We start from the raw sequence: 14563 nt of genomic DNA on the forward strand, positions 1-14563 counted from the left end.
TGGTGAGCACAAGGAAGTTTGATCACACATTGCAGAGTGTTTCTTGGGATAGGAAAATGTAGTAATAGGCGGATTGGTAAGTTAAACTTGATAACTGTGCTTAACTTCAGCCTATCAAAAAAGAATATCTATTTAAATATATAGATCGTTTTAGTAATACAAACATTATTCCTGGGATTATTCCTCATATTAACTAGATAAGCACAAAATCAATAAGAAGTTTATTAATTATTTTTTCACAAAATTTCTGCTGTGCTTTCAGAAAGATCCTAAATAGTTAAATTTGAGTAATTACTTTTTAAGAGAAAGACTTGACTATTTAGCTTCAAAATATCATCTCTTTTCAAGTTTATACAAAACACCGAATGGACTGAAAAATTTGAAAAATAGAATATTTTGAAATAGTAGCTTAGCTTAGAAAAACTTGTACTAAATTGTTTAAAGGTTTTGCTTGATGCTATAAAAGAATTGAGGACTTTTGGGATTTTTCAAGAGGCCCTGCCTGCTATTGCAGTATTATTAGACATAGGCTTTAGGCTTTCTGCTGTTCAGAAATTGCTGCAGGATAGTTTGCTGGAGCTGCATATCTAAACTGAGCTGAAAAAATCCAAGCCTGGTGGTTTGGGCTTTGGTGGGACTTGCCTGGTTCCCAGGGACGGCGCCCGCTGCCTTTTTTCATGTGTCCCCCCTGCCGGGGCTGCCTGTGTCCCCAGAGGCCGGGCCCTCCCGGCTGGGCTGCCGCTGCTTTCAGCAGAGCAGCACTCCAGGTGAACGGGAATTTCATTTGAAACTGACTGATGTCTCTGCATGGGACATCTCTAAAGATATCATCTTTGGCCTGCATTCCTGCTGACTCCATTTCTGGTGTAATTCCATCTTGCATTGGCACCCGTTACAGGTGTTTGCTGGTATATTATCACTCTCCATAGGTGTATGCAGTCGATTCCCTTACAGCACCCCCACTGCCTCCTCTTGAGCCTCCGTGCTGCCTTTAAGCAGTATGGGAGCAAGTTTGGGCATCTTAGCAGTGTCAACAAATGTTGCAAATAATTGGAATTATGCACTAGGGGGAAAAAAACATTCAGATGCTTTTGTTTATTTTTTTTCTTCTGCATCCTAATGCCAAAGTGGCGTGTGTTCAGCAGAAAGATGTAATTTTGTAATGTTCAAAAAATTCAAGTCATCTTAATACCACAGTCATGAAGATATTTCAGTCTTTCTGTGCTTTCCAGGGGCTGTGTCTGTCTTCAAAAACATACACAGATCTGTCTGAAGTACTGAGTAGATCCTCTAATCTTCATTTTTGTTGCACTCCTTCTTGTGGCATTGACTATAGGTGGCAATGCCCATTTCAGCCAGAGGAGTGGTCTTTCTCCAGAGAAGTTTTCATCATGAAAAAGGAAAAGGGGAACCATTAAAGAAATACAAAAGCCATGGATAGAGACTCTGCATGTGAAAGTTAAATCACCCAGATGTCTTTCAAAAGAAATAAGCTATTCACGGAACCCCTTAGAAAATACTCTCCAAGAATATCTAAATTTTAGCAGTGTGTTCTGTGGTCTGCTCCTTTCTTTGGAGATGATGAGCCCTGTGTATCGTTCGTACAACTCACAGTAGGCCAGGCCAGGCCTCCTCCTCTGCTCATGCTCAATGAGGGAGCCCATGGCTGCGCTTGTAGCTCAGACGTCACCGTGCAGGTGCTCCTAATGCCTCACGTTATACAGAGTCCATAAGTCAGTGGTCTGAAGATTCTTTTTCTCCTGTACACAGGCCCTTCAAGCAGAAGGGCTCTGATTTTCACATTAGAAGGGGAAACCTTATAAAATGGCCAACAGTTTTACTCTTCTTCCCATAATACTCTCTATTTTTACATCTCTCTTTGCAAAAACCAGGTTTGGGGAGTAAGAGGCATAACTTCCTTTCTGTAGTCAAGGGGGGAGGGTTTCTGTCGCAGGGAGTGGAACTGAATTCCCAGTCAGAAAAGGATTGATTCTCTTTGCTTATTTGAAAGGGGAACAAGATTCTAGTCAGAAAGTATTTCATGATTTATTCATAAAGTGGTCCTACTTGACCTTTTTGTGCAGCATAGAATTCTACCTTCATTTTTGTAACATACTTGTCCATTATTGTTTCCTGCACTTCAGGAAAAAATAAGTCTATTAATTGCCACCAATATTAGATGTATAAAGAATTTATCCACATTGATGTCATCTTCATAGTCATTTCTAAAAGGACTTCACATTTGCATCAAGTCTACAAGGAAGGAATTACTGTTTAGGCCTGTATCTTTCCTGAAGGTCATTCTAAGACATTTCAGCTGGCACTTCTCCCAGAAAATAATTTTTTAAGACCAGTTTCAGCTTTTTCTTTCAAATTTTCTGTTGGTACCCACCTTCCAAAGTATGTGATTCATATGCACAATGCCACTGCAAGATGATGAATTCAGAGACCACTGCTTGCATCATCTCCCTTTAGCTATTTTCTGAACAATTAGTTCCCCCATGTGGTTGTGTCACTAAAGCTGTGCTTCACAAATCCCTGGGGACGGAATGCTGCCTTGGGAAGAATGATGAGGCAAAAAAAAAAAAAAAGGTGGGGGGAAGAGAGATAAAACCCAGTAACTGCAGAGCTACCAGAATGGTTTCTTTTCTGCTCAGCTGCGGCCCGTGGGCGTCCCATTGCTTCTGAATGAAGTGGACTTTAAGTCTGTGGTGTTGTCACTGAAACTTGTATTGGCACATGGAAGATGAAACCCATTCTTTTTGATGATGTGTCTAATAGTTCATCCCTCATACAGATATTCACTTTTCAAATGGCAGAGGACGCAGGCGTGTGGTAGTGACTGCGCTCGTTGCAGAGGCTCCGCACTATCCCCTACCCGCAGACTTATCTGTATCAAACTTTTTTCCACAAGTTCTCTATTGTCAGAGTAATGACAAAAATCTGTGTGTGTATTCTTTGTAAAGATGGAATATGTAAAGATACTAATAACTACAGATGCTGCATCTAGCTCTCTTCATAGCAGTTTTTGTTTCTTGTTTTGGAAGTATATAATCTGCCTAAAACCATTTAATTATGTTAACCTTGTTACAAAGTGAGAGCTTATTGCTCGAGAGGCTCTACCTTCAGCACATGGAAGACTTTGAAAATTCACAGACACTGTGAGAGGTGCTAAAAGAAAATGGGAATTTGCTAATAAATATATTCCATGTTCATTCTTGCAAAGTAGTGTTTAAAAATCTCTTGTGTAGACATTTGGACTACTAAGAAATAATTCAGGACTTTCCACCCTTTATACAGGAGTGGAGGGAAGGCTTTTTTTCCTTTTTACAGGGTTGCATTAAGCCTTACTTTGCCCACATGCTTTATTTTATGTAAGATGTTGCTTTAGAATATTGATTTACTCAGATGTGACTATTAGCATTCTTGATATAAAATTCCTAAAGTTTACCTCAAAGCTGCTGGCCATTTATTATCCCCCACAGAATAGCATTCATGCATATTTGGAAAGTTACTTGTGTTGGGAAAATACAGAGAGGTAAAAGTTCAAGGATGTTACAAAGCCTTTAAGTATTTTAAATCTACAGTAAGGCTGTTTGTTTTTTTCCTTGGATGAGAAATCCAGAATGTTCTCTTAGATGGTTTCTGTTTTTCCTAGTAATATAGCATCTAGATATAATGACTTATTGATGTGTTATCTTCCTTTTTCACAGATATATGTGAGTATTATTTAACAGAGCAGTTTTCTTTGAGAACAGAGATATTGAGAGGTTGCCTTTGCACAAAAAATTCTTCATTGCAGAAAGAAGCTCTAAGTAATGAAGCAACTTTTCCTGCTTCGTTGTGTGCTTTCAAACAGCAGAGGAAAGCATTTCTGAAAATTAATAGAATTATCTAACAGAATAGATAGTTAATATTTTTTCTCTTTTTTTAATGGAAGTTACGTTGGATAGTATATTTTTTGAAATTCAGATCTCTGTATACTTTTGCGTGTGTCATTATACGGTTGGTAGTACAAAAAGGATCTATGTCAGGAAAAAAGGGATTGGATGAGACAGGAACATTCTCATTGGAATATGAACTCTACGTACCCAAGAACTTGAATTACTGTAGGCGTTGTCCATGCAAAGTGACTAGCACTGCCCAAAACCCTTAGTTTATTCCCACACTGAAAAATGTATTGCACTGCTCTTAGAATTTCTTGCAATTCTCTCTAATCCTAATCCCCTAAAATAATAAATTTGCACAGACTTTAAAACATAGAAGGCCTTTCTACATGGCAAAACGTTAAGTGCACAATGAGCAAATTATATTGATTCTCAAATCAGAATTAATATTGTATAACTCTGAAGAGCTCCAGTTTCCTTTTAGAATTTTAACAGTGTAATCTTGTTCCTCCCACGATACACAGAACACATTGTTTTCTTAGCACATTTGTACCTTATCCTGGTGTTTCTGCAAATGAGATACTGTGGTTTTCTTATCGTGTATTGGAACACTTAGTTACGTTGTTTATTTTTGTAGTCTATTCTAAATTGCACAATGGGAAACCTATGTAGAAATGATTTTACTACTCATAAAAAACTAAACCGCTAAAAGAGTAAGAAGTGCCAAGGTGTAAGGTTCCTCCTGTGCTTAAATATTCCTGCTTTTCAGACTCATGTAATAGCAATGTTCCTTACCCATTTTCATGGTTTTCTTTTAATAGCCATAACCCACCTTGAATATTTTTCCTGGACCCTTTGTAAATCTCACCTCTAGCTTTCGTCTCTTTTTTCCTGCTCTCTACGTATCCTCGTTTCACACTACGTGAATCTAGCAGGTAAGAGCTGAGGAGAGACCATTTCCTTGCTTCAGCTCAGGTGCTTGACTTACTAGGATAGTTTTAGGAAAATCCAGCTGGTCCTGAGGCAGAAGCAGGTTCAGTAGAAAATAATCATTGGAAAAATGAGCTACTTAAAGTACACATGAACACATTAAACACATTGAAGACATACCAAGATCTTACAACTTTCCCAGATGTTTAGAGAAACAAGACGTTGCTGTGTCAGATATCAAGGTCCCTCTTATGTGCAGCCATGTTACTAGGTTATTCCTGTTTTGTATGAAGGCATACATAGGAAGAGCTGACACGGTCTATTAAAATTTGCTTTAGAAAGTTATCTGAGGCAGTTGCATAGAGTGGGACCTTCCACTCAGAAGGTTAATATTGACAAGGTTATAAACAGCTGAAAATAGATTCTTAGAATGTATGATTTGGGACAATCCTAATTTTTGAATGTTACTACCAATCTCACTTTAGAGATGTGCAGCAAAACTAGTTTTGAGCAGAGAAAGACAAATTCTGTTTGGTTTAATGTCTTCAGTTCTGTTGATTTAAGTGGGATTAGGGCAAGTGCAAATCAGCCTAGAATTTAGCTTCTGTATTTGAAACGTTTTTTTAAAGCTACTGAAACTTCATTCTTCTGTGAGTTTTTTGTTTTGTTGCTGTTGACTGTCTGCCATGATAGTGAAGCTGAAGCATCCCATCTGTTTATGGCATTAACCAGCTTTATTCTTTTTTTTTAAACTATCGCCCCGTATTTGGCATATAATATATTAGATTTTTTTTTTTTTTGAGCAGAGAAAAATGGCAAAGAACAAGAAGCATTAGCCTTTTTAATGCATTAGCTGGAAAGTAATGTTTTATATTGTCTTTTTGTTAGTTTTTTTGTTTGTTTTTTTCTCCTGGTTGCTATTTATAACTGACTGAAGCACTTTTGCAGGTGGTGGTTTTTTGCATGCTAATCCTGCAGAGAAACAGTGTGTGCAACACAGTATGCTGGGTCAGCAAAAGCAAGAAACTTGTGCTGGAAAGACAATATCCACAGGTATTTAGTGTGTATGGGGGGTTGGCAGAAGGTAACCATTAACTCACATTGACTGAATTCAGCAAATGACTCAACAGTATAAACATGGAAAAGTGAGATGGCTTTACACAGTTTATTAAAAGTTTAACAATGGTCCACACTGTTTTCTGGTGTCATGATTTTCCTTCATGTTGGAAATAGGTTGTATTAGTGGGGAAAGTGGTGTCTTTTCACACACTTTCTGCAGTATCCAAGTTCAACAGTAATGCATGGGCTACATAAAGGGAGAGATTCAGAAAGAGACAGAACAGGGTAGACTGGGCTAGAGTGGATCTCATGCAGCAAAGGGAACTGTGGGTTAAGAGAAGTCCTGGGAAAGACACTGTGTCCTCCAGAGGACTCTTTCCAACATGGCCATCTCGTGGCTTCACAGGAACTTTGATTTTTATTGGTGTATCATTGGCCAGTCCTGTGCAATTTTAAGGTAACTTAGAGTTGTGGAAAGCTTGCATACTGAAATATCAGACTGCTGACACTTCCCTATAGCAGTGTGGTAATGGATAATCTTTTAATAGACACTTTTGAAGTAAATGGGTTAAGCAGTGGGTTAAGCAGTATTTGCTTTAACCTTGTGCTTAAATAGAAGTGTCTACTTATTGCCCCAATTGCATGCATGTTTAAAATAATAAAATCGTCAGTTAAAAGTGAGCTTTATACAGAGATTAATGAGTTCTCTCCTTTTCTTTATTATTGATGAGAGTTTGGGAGAAGCTCTTAAGAATTGTTGCTTTCCAGTAAGGTAGACTATGGCCTCTAGAAGGAATGTGGCCTAAACCCCAGGGCCGTCCTCAGGAATGGCCACTGCAGTGCCTTGATGAAAACCACCCTCGTACTTTCAAGATTTTCACGTGGTTGCACATGTCCCTTTGAATCGGGGACAGGAACAATTTGAAAGGTGGAGCAGAATACAAGTGAAACGTGCTGGAAAAATGTATATTAAGTTTCCGTTAGTCCTTCTGGTGCAGTGCCAGAGCCCATTCAAGTTCTCCAGTGTCAAGGTGAGAAAAACATGAATTATTCTAATGTCCGAAGGAAATTCTTAGCCAAGTGTAAATAGAAGAAATATTCTTGGTCACAGATGATCGTTGAATATTCTGTGTAGGGGCCAGTAGGACCTCAAAACTGAGTCTATTGGCTGTTTTTCCTGATCCAGAAAGGTAAATAATCTACTATCGCATTCTCCAATTAGCTTTCTCATTCCACAATCAAAATCTTAGTGGGTCTGCAAGATCCTCAGGCAGCTCGTCTGCATCTAGCCCATCTCTATATTTAGACCCTGGCTAAGCTGCTTACTGCCAGCAGCTGCGCTGGATGAGAGCGAAACGGAGCCGAGTGGCCTTTGCATACCAGAGGCACGGCGGGGAATATTCCTTCACTAAACTGTCTAATGTAAACTTGGCAAAAAAACCCTCAAAACTCAAGCCTGAGACCAAACATGGCTTGCCTGGAAGAAGTGTTTATGGTAAAATTACAAACGTGAAAAATAGAGCATTTGTATAAAAATCCCTTCTCAAACGGCTATATCAATGCTTAGCATTATAATAGCTGCCTAAGAAGAACGTTCATTTAAAACGACTTGGTTTCAAGGAGCATTTTGTGTTCTGTGCTCTTGAGGATCTTAGCTACTAAAATGATAATTTCTTGTGGAATACTCAGGAATTATGTAGAGAGATTTTCTTTAAATAAAAGTGACTTTAGTGCCTAAATTTGCAGTGGCAGTTTCCTGAATTTGAGAAACGTATGTGCATTTTTAAAGCTAGCGCAAGGCGGTATTTGTACAGATGTTTCCTCCTAACCTTGAACTGTTCCTTGGTGGTGCTTCAACTGTCGTTTTGGGATTTCTGTGGAAGAGATGGAAGTTGAGGAGGTGACGGAATCTGTGAATGCATTTGGGTGGAGAGTGGGTGCCTGAAACTTGGAGTATAAAGAAACACAGATAGCAGACTTCTGAAATACTGTTTTTCCAAGTGAGTTCGTGCACTTCCTTGAATGAGATTTCGAGACAAAAAAAAAGAGATGCAAGTCAAACATGAAGAGGGAGTTCATGCTGAATATTGTGACAGACTGACTAAATGCTGGTTTGGAAGAAGTCTTTAACATCCGTATATGGCAAAGATAATCTGTAAAGTATCTCTAAAACCAAAATATACCTATGCAGTCTACTGTGTTTAAGCTGTACAGTTTGACCTGTGGTTTGCTTTGAAGTTCAGGGTCTGGTTTGGTTAATGACTGTGTTAATCTATTTCACTATGGTATACTTTTTCTCAGCAACTCTTGAAGTTTTACCTTTAAAGTAGTAATAAGCAGATACTGCACAGGAAACAGAAAATGTGGGTATTATCAGAAGTCTTAGCAGTTGAAAAAAATATTTTTTGTAATGTTTCAAGATTAGCAAAATAGTCATTATTAGCGAAAAATACGGTATAGTCCTAGCTTTCCTAGAACAAAAATGGCTGTAGTGAGAAGAAAAAATAGAATTTTAAAGCTGCTACACTTCTTCTTTTTCCAGTTTTGTCCAAACATTCTACGCTTGGTTTTGTCCCTATTTATAAGAGTATTTGTGTTTGTATAGGATTTCCAAAGGCACCATAGTCTGATCCTCATAGGATAACTGGAGATTTGGGCAACTCTAGAGGATTGAGCAGACCCCAAGTATATTTGGTACCCAGTAATTTCATTTAACTGGGGGGAATCGAGAAGATGCATCATCGAGGTTGATGCTCCAGGTAGCAACAAGAGAATCAGAAGTTTATGCTGGATTATGCTCCTCAAGCCACATCCAGCAGGTCATTGAGATGCATCACACCTATCAGGTCTCAGTGCAGAGGTTGTGCTGCTCAGGTGTGGCCCAGAAGCAGTGGCTTTGCTGCACGTGTGAGTATGACCCGCACGCACGGGCCTGTCAGGGACCTGTCATCACAAAAGGGTCTGTGGCTTACAGGGCACTTGGCAAAGTGCACAGTGTCCGTGAGGAACATCCAGTAGCAGGATAAAGCTGTTTGAGTTTGCAGTGTTGGTGGTAACTCACAGTTTTAGCTCTGTTAAAAAGAAGAAAGATGCATTTGTAAAACAGGGCTCTTAAATGATAAGGAACAGAAATCTCTATTCAATTACTTCTTCTCAATATTTGGGGGTTCCAGTATTTATTTTTAGATATTCCATTCAAATATAATTCTTTAAAGTGATTTTTTTTTAATAAATATGGTGTGACCTCTTCAAATTGTCTGCCTGGCTGAAATCTATGTGATTATGAATTTGCAGTGATAGAGGCAGATATTTTGGGGGGGAAAAAAGGTAATTTTGAGAACTTGAACTGTGAAGCTTCATCTAATGCTTACATAACATATAATCAGGCTGTTGTGCCATATATGAAATTCAACCATGTATCAGTTTTTTTATGTATGCGAAAGGGCAGCATATATCTCTGCCACATGTTGGAGGTTATATTTAATATGTTTTATCATTTTTTCTTTAATTATCATCACATTTTCCTTCGTTATTAAAAATATTTTTAATATTTACCAACACAAGTAGAGACAGCAAAAAATGTGCTGTATCTTACGTAAATTGTCTTTCAAGAAAAGAGTGACTCTAAAACTATTGTTGTAATAATTTATGCAATCAGAACACTTGACACTGAAATACAGCAATGTGTATGATTATTTTTTCTTTTTAATAGTGGTTCTTCTCTCAAGTTCTCTCTGATTTTATTACAAGTTTGCATACTTTATAGCAATAATTTTTTAAAGACTCCATCAGGTAAGCTTTAGTCTGTATCTAATAAAAAGTGCAAATCGTGTTATAGAAATGTTCTGCAAAATACATTGACTCTGATAGAAAAATATGGTCAGAGCAGATGCTTAGAAAACTTCTGCAGCATGAAAAGTTTAAATCATGCTGGTTCTTCCTACTGAATATTGACAGTGCGCTGGGACAGATTTCTCAAGGCAGAAGTGATTGAAGGTGTATATGTTCTGAAATGTTGTGGAGTGTATAACCTAGATAGATAGAAATACCCATTTAAAATTAGCTTAAGAAACTGTTATTTGCATATGTATATTTAAGCATATTGCTTCAGGGTTCAGGGTTTTTTTTTGTTCTGTCTGTGTGAGGCTTGCAATTTTAAGGCTAATTTAGTGGTGTTTTAATACCCATATTTTTATGGCAGGTTTGTGTGTGATAGTCTTCTTGTTATTACATGTCTGTATTACATTACATTGTATTACATGTCTGTGTGTATTTTATTGTTACAGATGAACACAAATCCCCTTCTGATATCATACAAAGTTGTCAGAAGAAAAGCCAATTTAGGACAATCGCTCCAAAAATGGTATCGAAAGTTTTAACACCTGGAGTGGTTTCTTGTCTCCAGTCACCTTTGCCTGAACAAAATACACCTGTTTCGGCTGCAGGTTCCAAACCACTGGTAGTGCCTACACAAAACTATGCAGTGATGCAGGTTGCTGCTCACGAGGGAACTTTTTCTGTTCTGGCTTTGCCTTATGTTACCCCGGCAGTAACGCAGCAAATGCAGCAGTCCAAGAGGAGCCCTTCTGAAAATCCCAAGCTGCCTATCCCTAGGTACCAGTCTGTGAGAAATAAATTGCTGAGTGAGAAGAAAACAACTCAAATCTCTGCTCTGGCTGCGCCTGACAAGATTGGTACCAAAGCCCACGTCTCATCACAGGCCTCCCCCGTGACTGCGGTAGCTGAAGACTATCCTGAAGCTCATAGCAGTTCAGATTCGTCTGAGCAAGGGATGTCAACGGACCTTGGTTCAGCTGGAATTGCAGTTGCTGCACTACTGAATGAAAGTCATGGTGTGGATTTGGGGGCTCCTTTACTAAACAAAGCACACGTTACTAACGGTAATGTTTCTGGACCATCTGGAAGTAAGGAATCTTCAACCAAGCCAGCAAGTACAGGTAATCTCATAAAGGACTCTGTGAAGTTAGCGTTTGAAAACACAAAAAATCCACTCATCTTGTCCAAGAAACTAAAAGAAAAAAACATGAATTCTGCAAATTCTGTCAGGATATTGTCACCAGCAGTTTCTGGCAGTGCAGTACAGCTAACTCCATCTGCACCAAAAGGAAAGCTTCCAATTCTGCCTTACTCAAGAGTGAAAAATACAATATTTTCTAAATCTAAGCAAAATGCTGATGCTATAGATGTATCTGGTCCTTCGCTAAGATCTGATTGTGAAAAGACACCATCTTTGGTGAAAACCCTTCATGCTCCTACTAAGACATCTGATAAACGATTAGCTGTATCTTTTACACAAGTTTCCCGGCAAACCATTCGAGAAAATAGCTTATGTCCATCCAATAAAGTGGATGTTGACAATCTTAAAAAAATGAATGTTCTGTCCTCTAAAAGAAGAGGCAGAAAAAGAAGAACTCCCGATGACTTGTTGGCTTTTCAGTCCAAGCGAAGGAAATGCAAGTTCAGAGAAGGAAGAGAAAGGATGAAAGTTGATCTTCAACAACCTCAAGACAAAAAAACAGAAGCAGTGAAAAAATACCGTAATATTAGACCGAAGCCTGTGGTGGTAGTTCAGGCTTTTGCACCGCTGACTCCTGCAGCAATAGTGGGGACAAAATTTCCTGATCACTTAGAGCCAGGTCCTATTTTAAATAGCTCACTTCCCAATAAATATTTAAATTACAAACATAATGATGCCCCCTCTGCCAAATCAAGTGACTTAAATAGAAATGTATATTCAACCAAACCTAAGCTATGGCATAAATGTCATGTCTGTAACCATAGCTTCAAATTTAAACACCATCTTCAGGACCATATGAACACACATACCAACAAAAGGCCCTACAATTGTTGGTTTTGCCGGAAAGCGTATATTCATTCTGGAAGCCTGAGCAAACACATAAAAGTTCATCACAAGGAAGGCAGAGGCAAAAAGCTGGTGTGTTGCGAGTTCTGTGCTAAAGTTTTTGGCCATGCAAAAGTATATTTTGGCCATCTAAAGGAGGTTCACAGAGTTGTTATCAGCACAGAGCCCTCTACTAGCGAGCAACAGCTGCAGGATGCTTTAAAGAACAGAGATACGAATACGAAAGAGCCAGAAGAAGCAACAGAGAGGTGAGTGTTTCCACTGGTTAGATCTTCATAAAACTAGGATTTCAGCAGAAATACAGAGAATAAGAAACACATTGTCAGTAGAAATTAATAAATGTCACCATTGTGAAAACTATTCATTTATTTTGTTTTCTCAGCTGTTTTTTTCCCAAGTGGCATTCCTAATGATTCCCATATTTTTTTAGAACAGGTGGGCAATCCACTAGAACATCCAATGTGTTTCAGCTGACATACGGTCACTGGCACTTTGTTGATTTCTAGTGGCTAATATTTTCTCTATTAACCTGAACTGTGATTTTTACAGTGTTTTTCTCTAGAAGACAAGTGAACCAAATGCCATAAGTGAAAAGCAATTTGTATTTCAGTGTTAGCTTGTAGTTTGTTTTCTCTATTAAATATCATTATCCCATTTCCTTCTCTGAAGTGCTGTGAGCCAATCTACATTGATTGCTGCTTCTTTTTGCCATCACTTAGCCAAGTAAAAAAAGCTAATAGCTACCACAGTGATAGATAGGACTTTCATCTCTTCAGTAGGATTTTAAGGCAAATTTTCTTCACCCAGTAGAAATGCTGTGATAGTAGAAAGGGATTTTTTTTTTTTACTTAGCTGTGCATCTGTTTTCATTGAAAAGTGCTTTATTAAGCTTGATAAAACTCAAAATCTCAATTTTATACAGTTTGCTCGCATAATTCCATTTACTGGAGCACACTCAGAAATATTAAAGATATTTAAGTTAAAAACATCCTGATGCTTTTATTTTAGGCTTACCATTTTGTCTTTCTAATCTCTAGTAAACACTAATATGTGACCTTTTTCTAGACGTTATGAGAAGGTACTCTGTAAAGTCCCTTGGATTGCCTTAGCTTAACCGAGCGATGTGTTAGCTTTATATAAATATGTCCTTTATAATGCAGACTTGGTGTGAACCAAGGAAGACAGGCTGTGCAGTTGTTAATTGTACATATTTTTTTTTCTTATTTTTACTATGTTAGTGACGTTTAGAAAAAGTAGAAACTTTGAAGATTCATTGTTGCTGTCTTGGAGTGGGAGGTGGGACCGATTTCCATTTCAGAAGCCTTTGGATCAATGGGTGGAAATGGATAAATGAGTAGTGACTGGTACGAGTCACTGTTGCTTTTCTAGCACAGAGGCAGAACCATTTGAATTGACCTCAAAGAACTTAAAATGTTTTAAAGCTTTTAATAAAAGGTTAATGTTACTAAAAGCTTTTACAAAGAGTATTTTTGGAGGGAATTAAAAAAAAAATTGTTGAAATATTGGCACAGTTGGTTTCATTGTTTCCTAACGAAACTTAATATTATTTTATTTCACTTAATTTATCTACTCCTAGAAATTAGATATTGACTGGACAGCGTTTGTTTTTTTAATTAAAAATGATGAAAAGCCATCTCGTCTCAAAAGTATTCTTTCTTTTTTTTAAACAGAGGAGATAAGTGCAATTTTGAAGACCTTTTCCATAATTCCGGAGAAGTCAAATTACAGATAAAATGTGGTCGATGCCAATTTATTGCACAGTCTTTTGCTGAAATGAAGTTTCATTTATTGTACTGTCACGGAGAAGAGATCCAAGGAAGAGTAAAGGAAGGGATTTTGCAAGGAAATAGAGGAACTAAAGGGGAATTGGTCAAACATGCAGCTCACTTCTGGAAACAGCACAATGAGAGAAGATGTTTAGCAAAATCCAGTGCTCAAGAGGAGGAGTTTTATAGTTTTCCAAAATTGAAAAGGCAAATATATGCTCACCATCAGAATAAAGCTGATGTGTTATCTAAAAGTGAAATAACTGAGCCAGAACACAGTGAAGCAGCCAAGGAGATGCAAAATTTAGATTGTAGTACACCAAGCAAAAAAATTGAAATTTGGTCTAAGGCTGGATATAACTGCATTTTGTGTAAGCAGTTGTTTGGAAGAAAAGATGATCTTTGTAGTCATTGGCAGAATCATCATAACTGTGAAGACCCTTCTGTTTTATGGACAATTTTTAATTTGTTCTCAAAACAAGGAATAATTGACCTTTCTAATAGCAGTGAATATTAAAGCTGAATTTTGCAATGCTATGAAAAATATGAACTACATTCCCAAATTATTGCGTGCTTTTGCTGTGTTGCGAAACTCACTCAAGAAAAGTATCACTTGAGAGGGTTTTTTTGTTTGTTTTCTTTTGATTATCATTTTCAATGTTTGCTCACCTTTATTTTGTTAAATAGAAAATGTATGGCCTTTCCAGATGAGTACATACAAACCTGTTATAAAACATGCTTAATTTTTATGCATTAGGAAGTTAGCAGCAAATAAGCAATGTGAATGGTTAAGATCAAGGAAAGAGATACTCGAGATACATTATATTGTCCATACAAAAATGAATCAGGTTACATGAACTAATCTTGATCTCCTTTGAAATTCTGTAGTGACTGTGTATTTGCAAGCAGTTCTCTAGGTGATTTGAATGTGTGTACAACCCTATGCTCAGAGTTTTATAGTTTCAGAGCTTTTAAACCTTGTTTTCTTGGTTTCATTGTCAGCCCTCCTTGCTGCC

General features: G+C 37.7%; 1 protein-coding gene across 1 annotated transcript in view; it reads left to right on the top strand.

Moving 5' to 3' along the window:
* The window catches only part of ZNF438 (zinc finger protein 438), a 46082-nt gene extending 31914 nt beyond the window's left edge, over nt 1-14168 (top strand). Inside the window, exons 2-4 of the mRNA XM_088533957.1 lie at nt 5766-5870; nt 10163-12008; nt 13452-14168. Coding sequence (XP_088390083.1) covers nt 5766-5870; nt 10163-12008; nt 13452-14064 — 2564 coding nt within the window. The 3' untranslated portion in view covers nt 14065-14168. The remainder of the gene's footprint in view (nt 1-5765; nt 5871-10162; nt 12009-13451) is intronic.
* The last annotated feature ends 395 nt before the right edge of the window (nt 14169-14563 follow it).

The sequence above is a fragment of the Tinamus guttatus genome, unplaced genomic scaffold (assembly GCF_059628265.1).
Source record: "Tinamus guttatus ecotype Peru unplaced genomic scaffold, ASM5962826v1 Tinamus_guttatus_pri_ptg000530l, whole genome shotgun sequence".
NCBI classification, from domain to species: Eukaryota; Metazoa; Chordata; class Aves; order Tinamiformes; family Tinamidae; genus Tinamus; species Tinamus guttatus.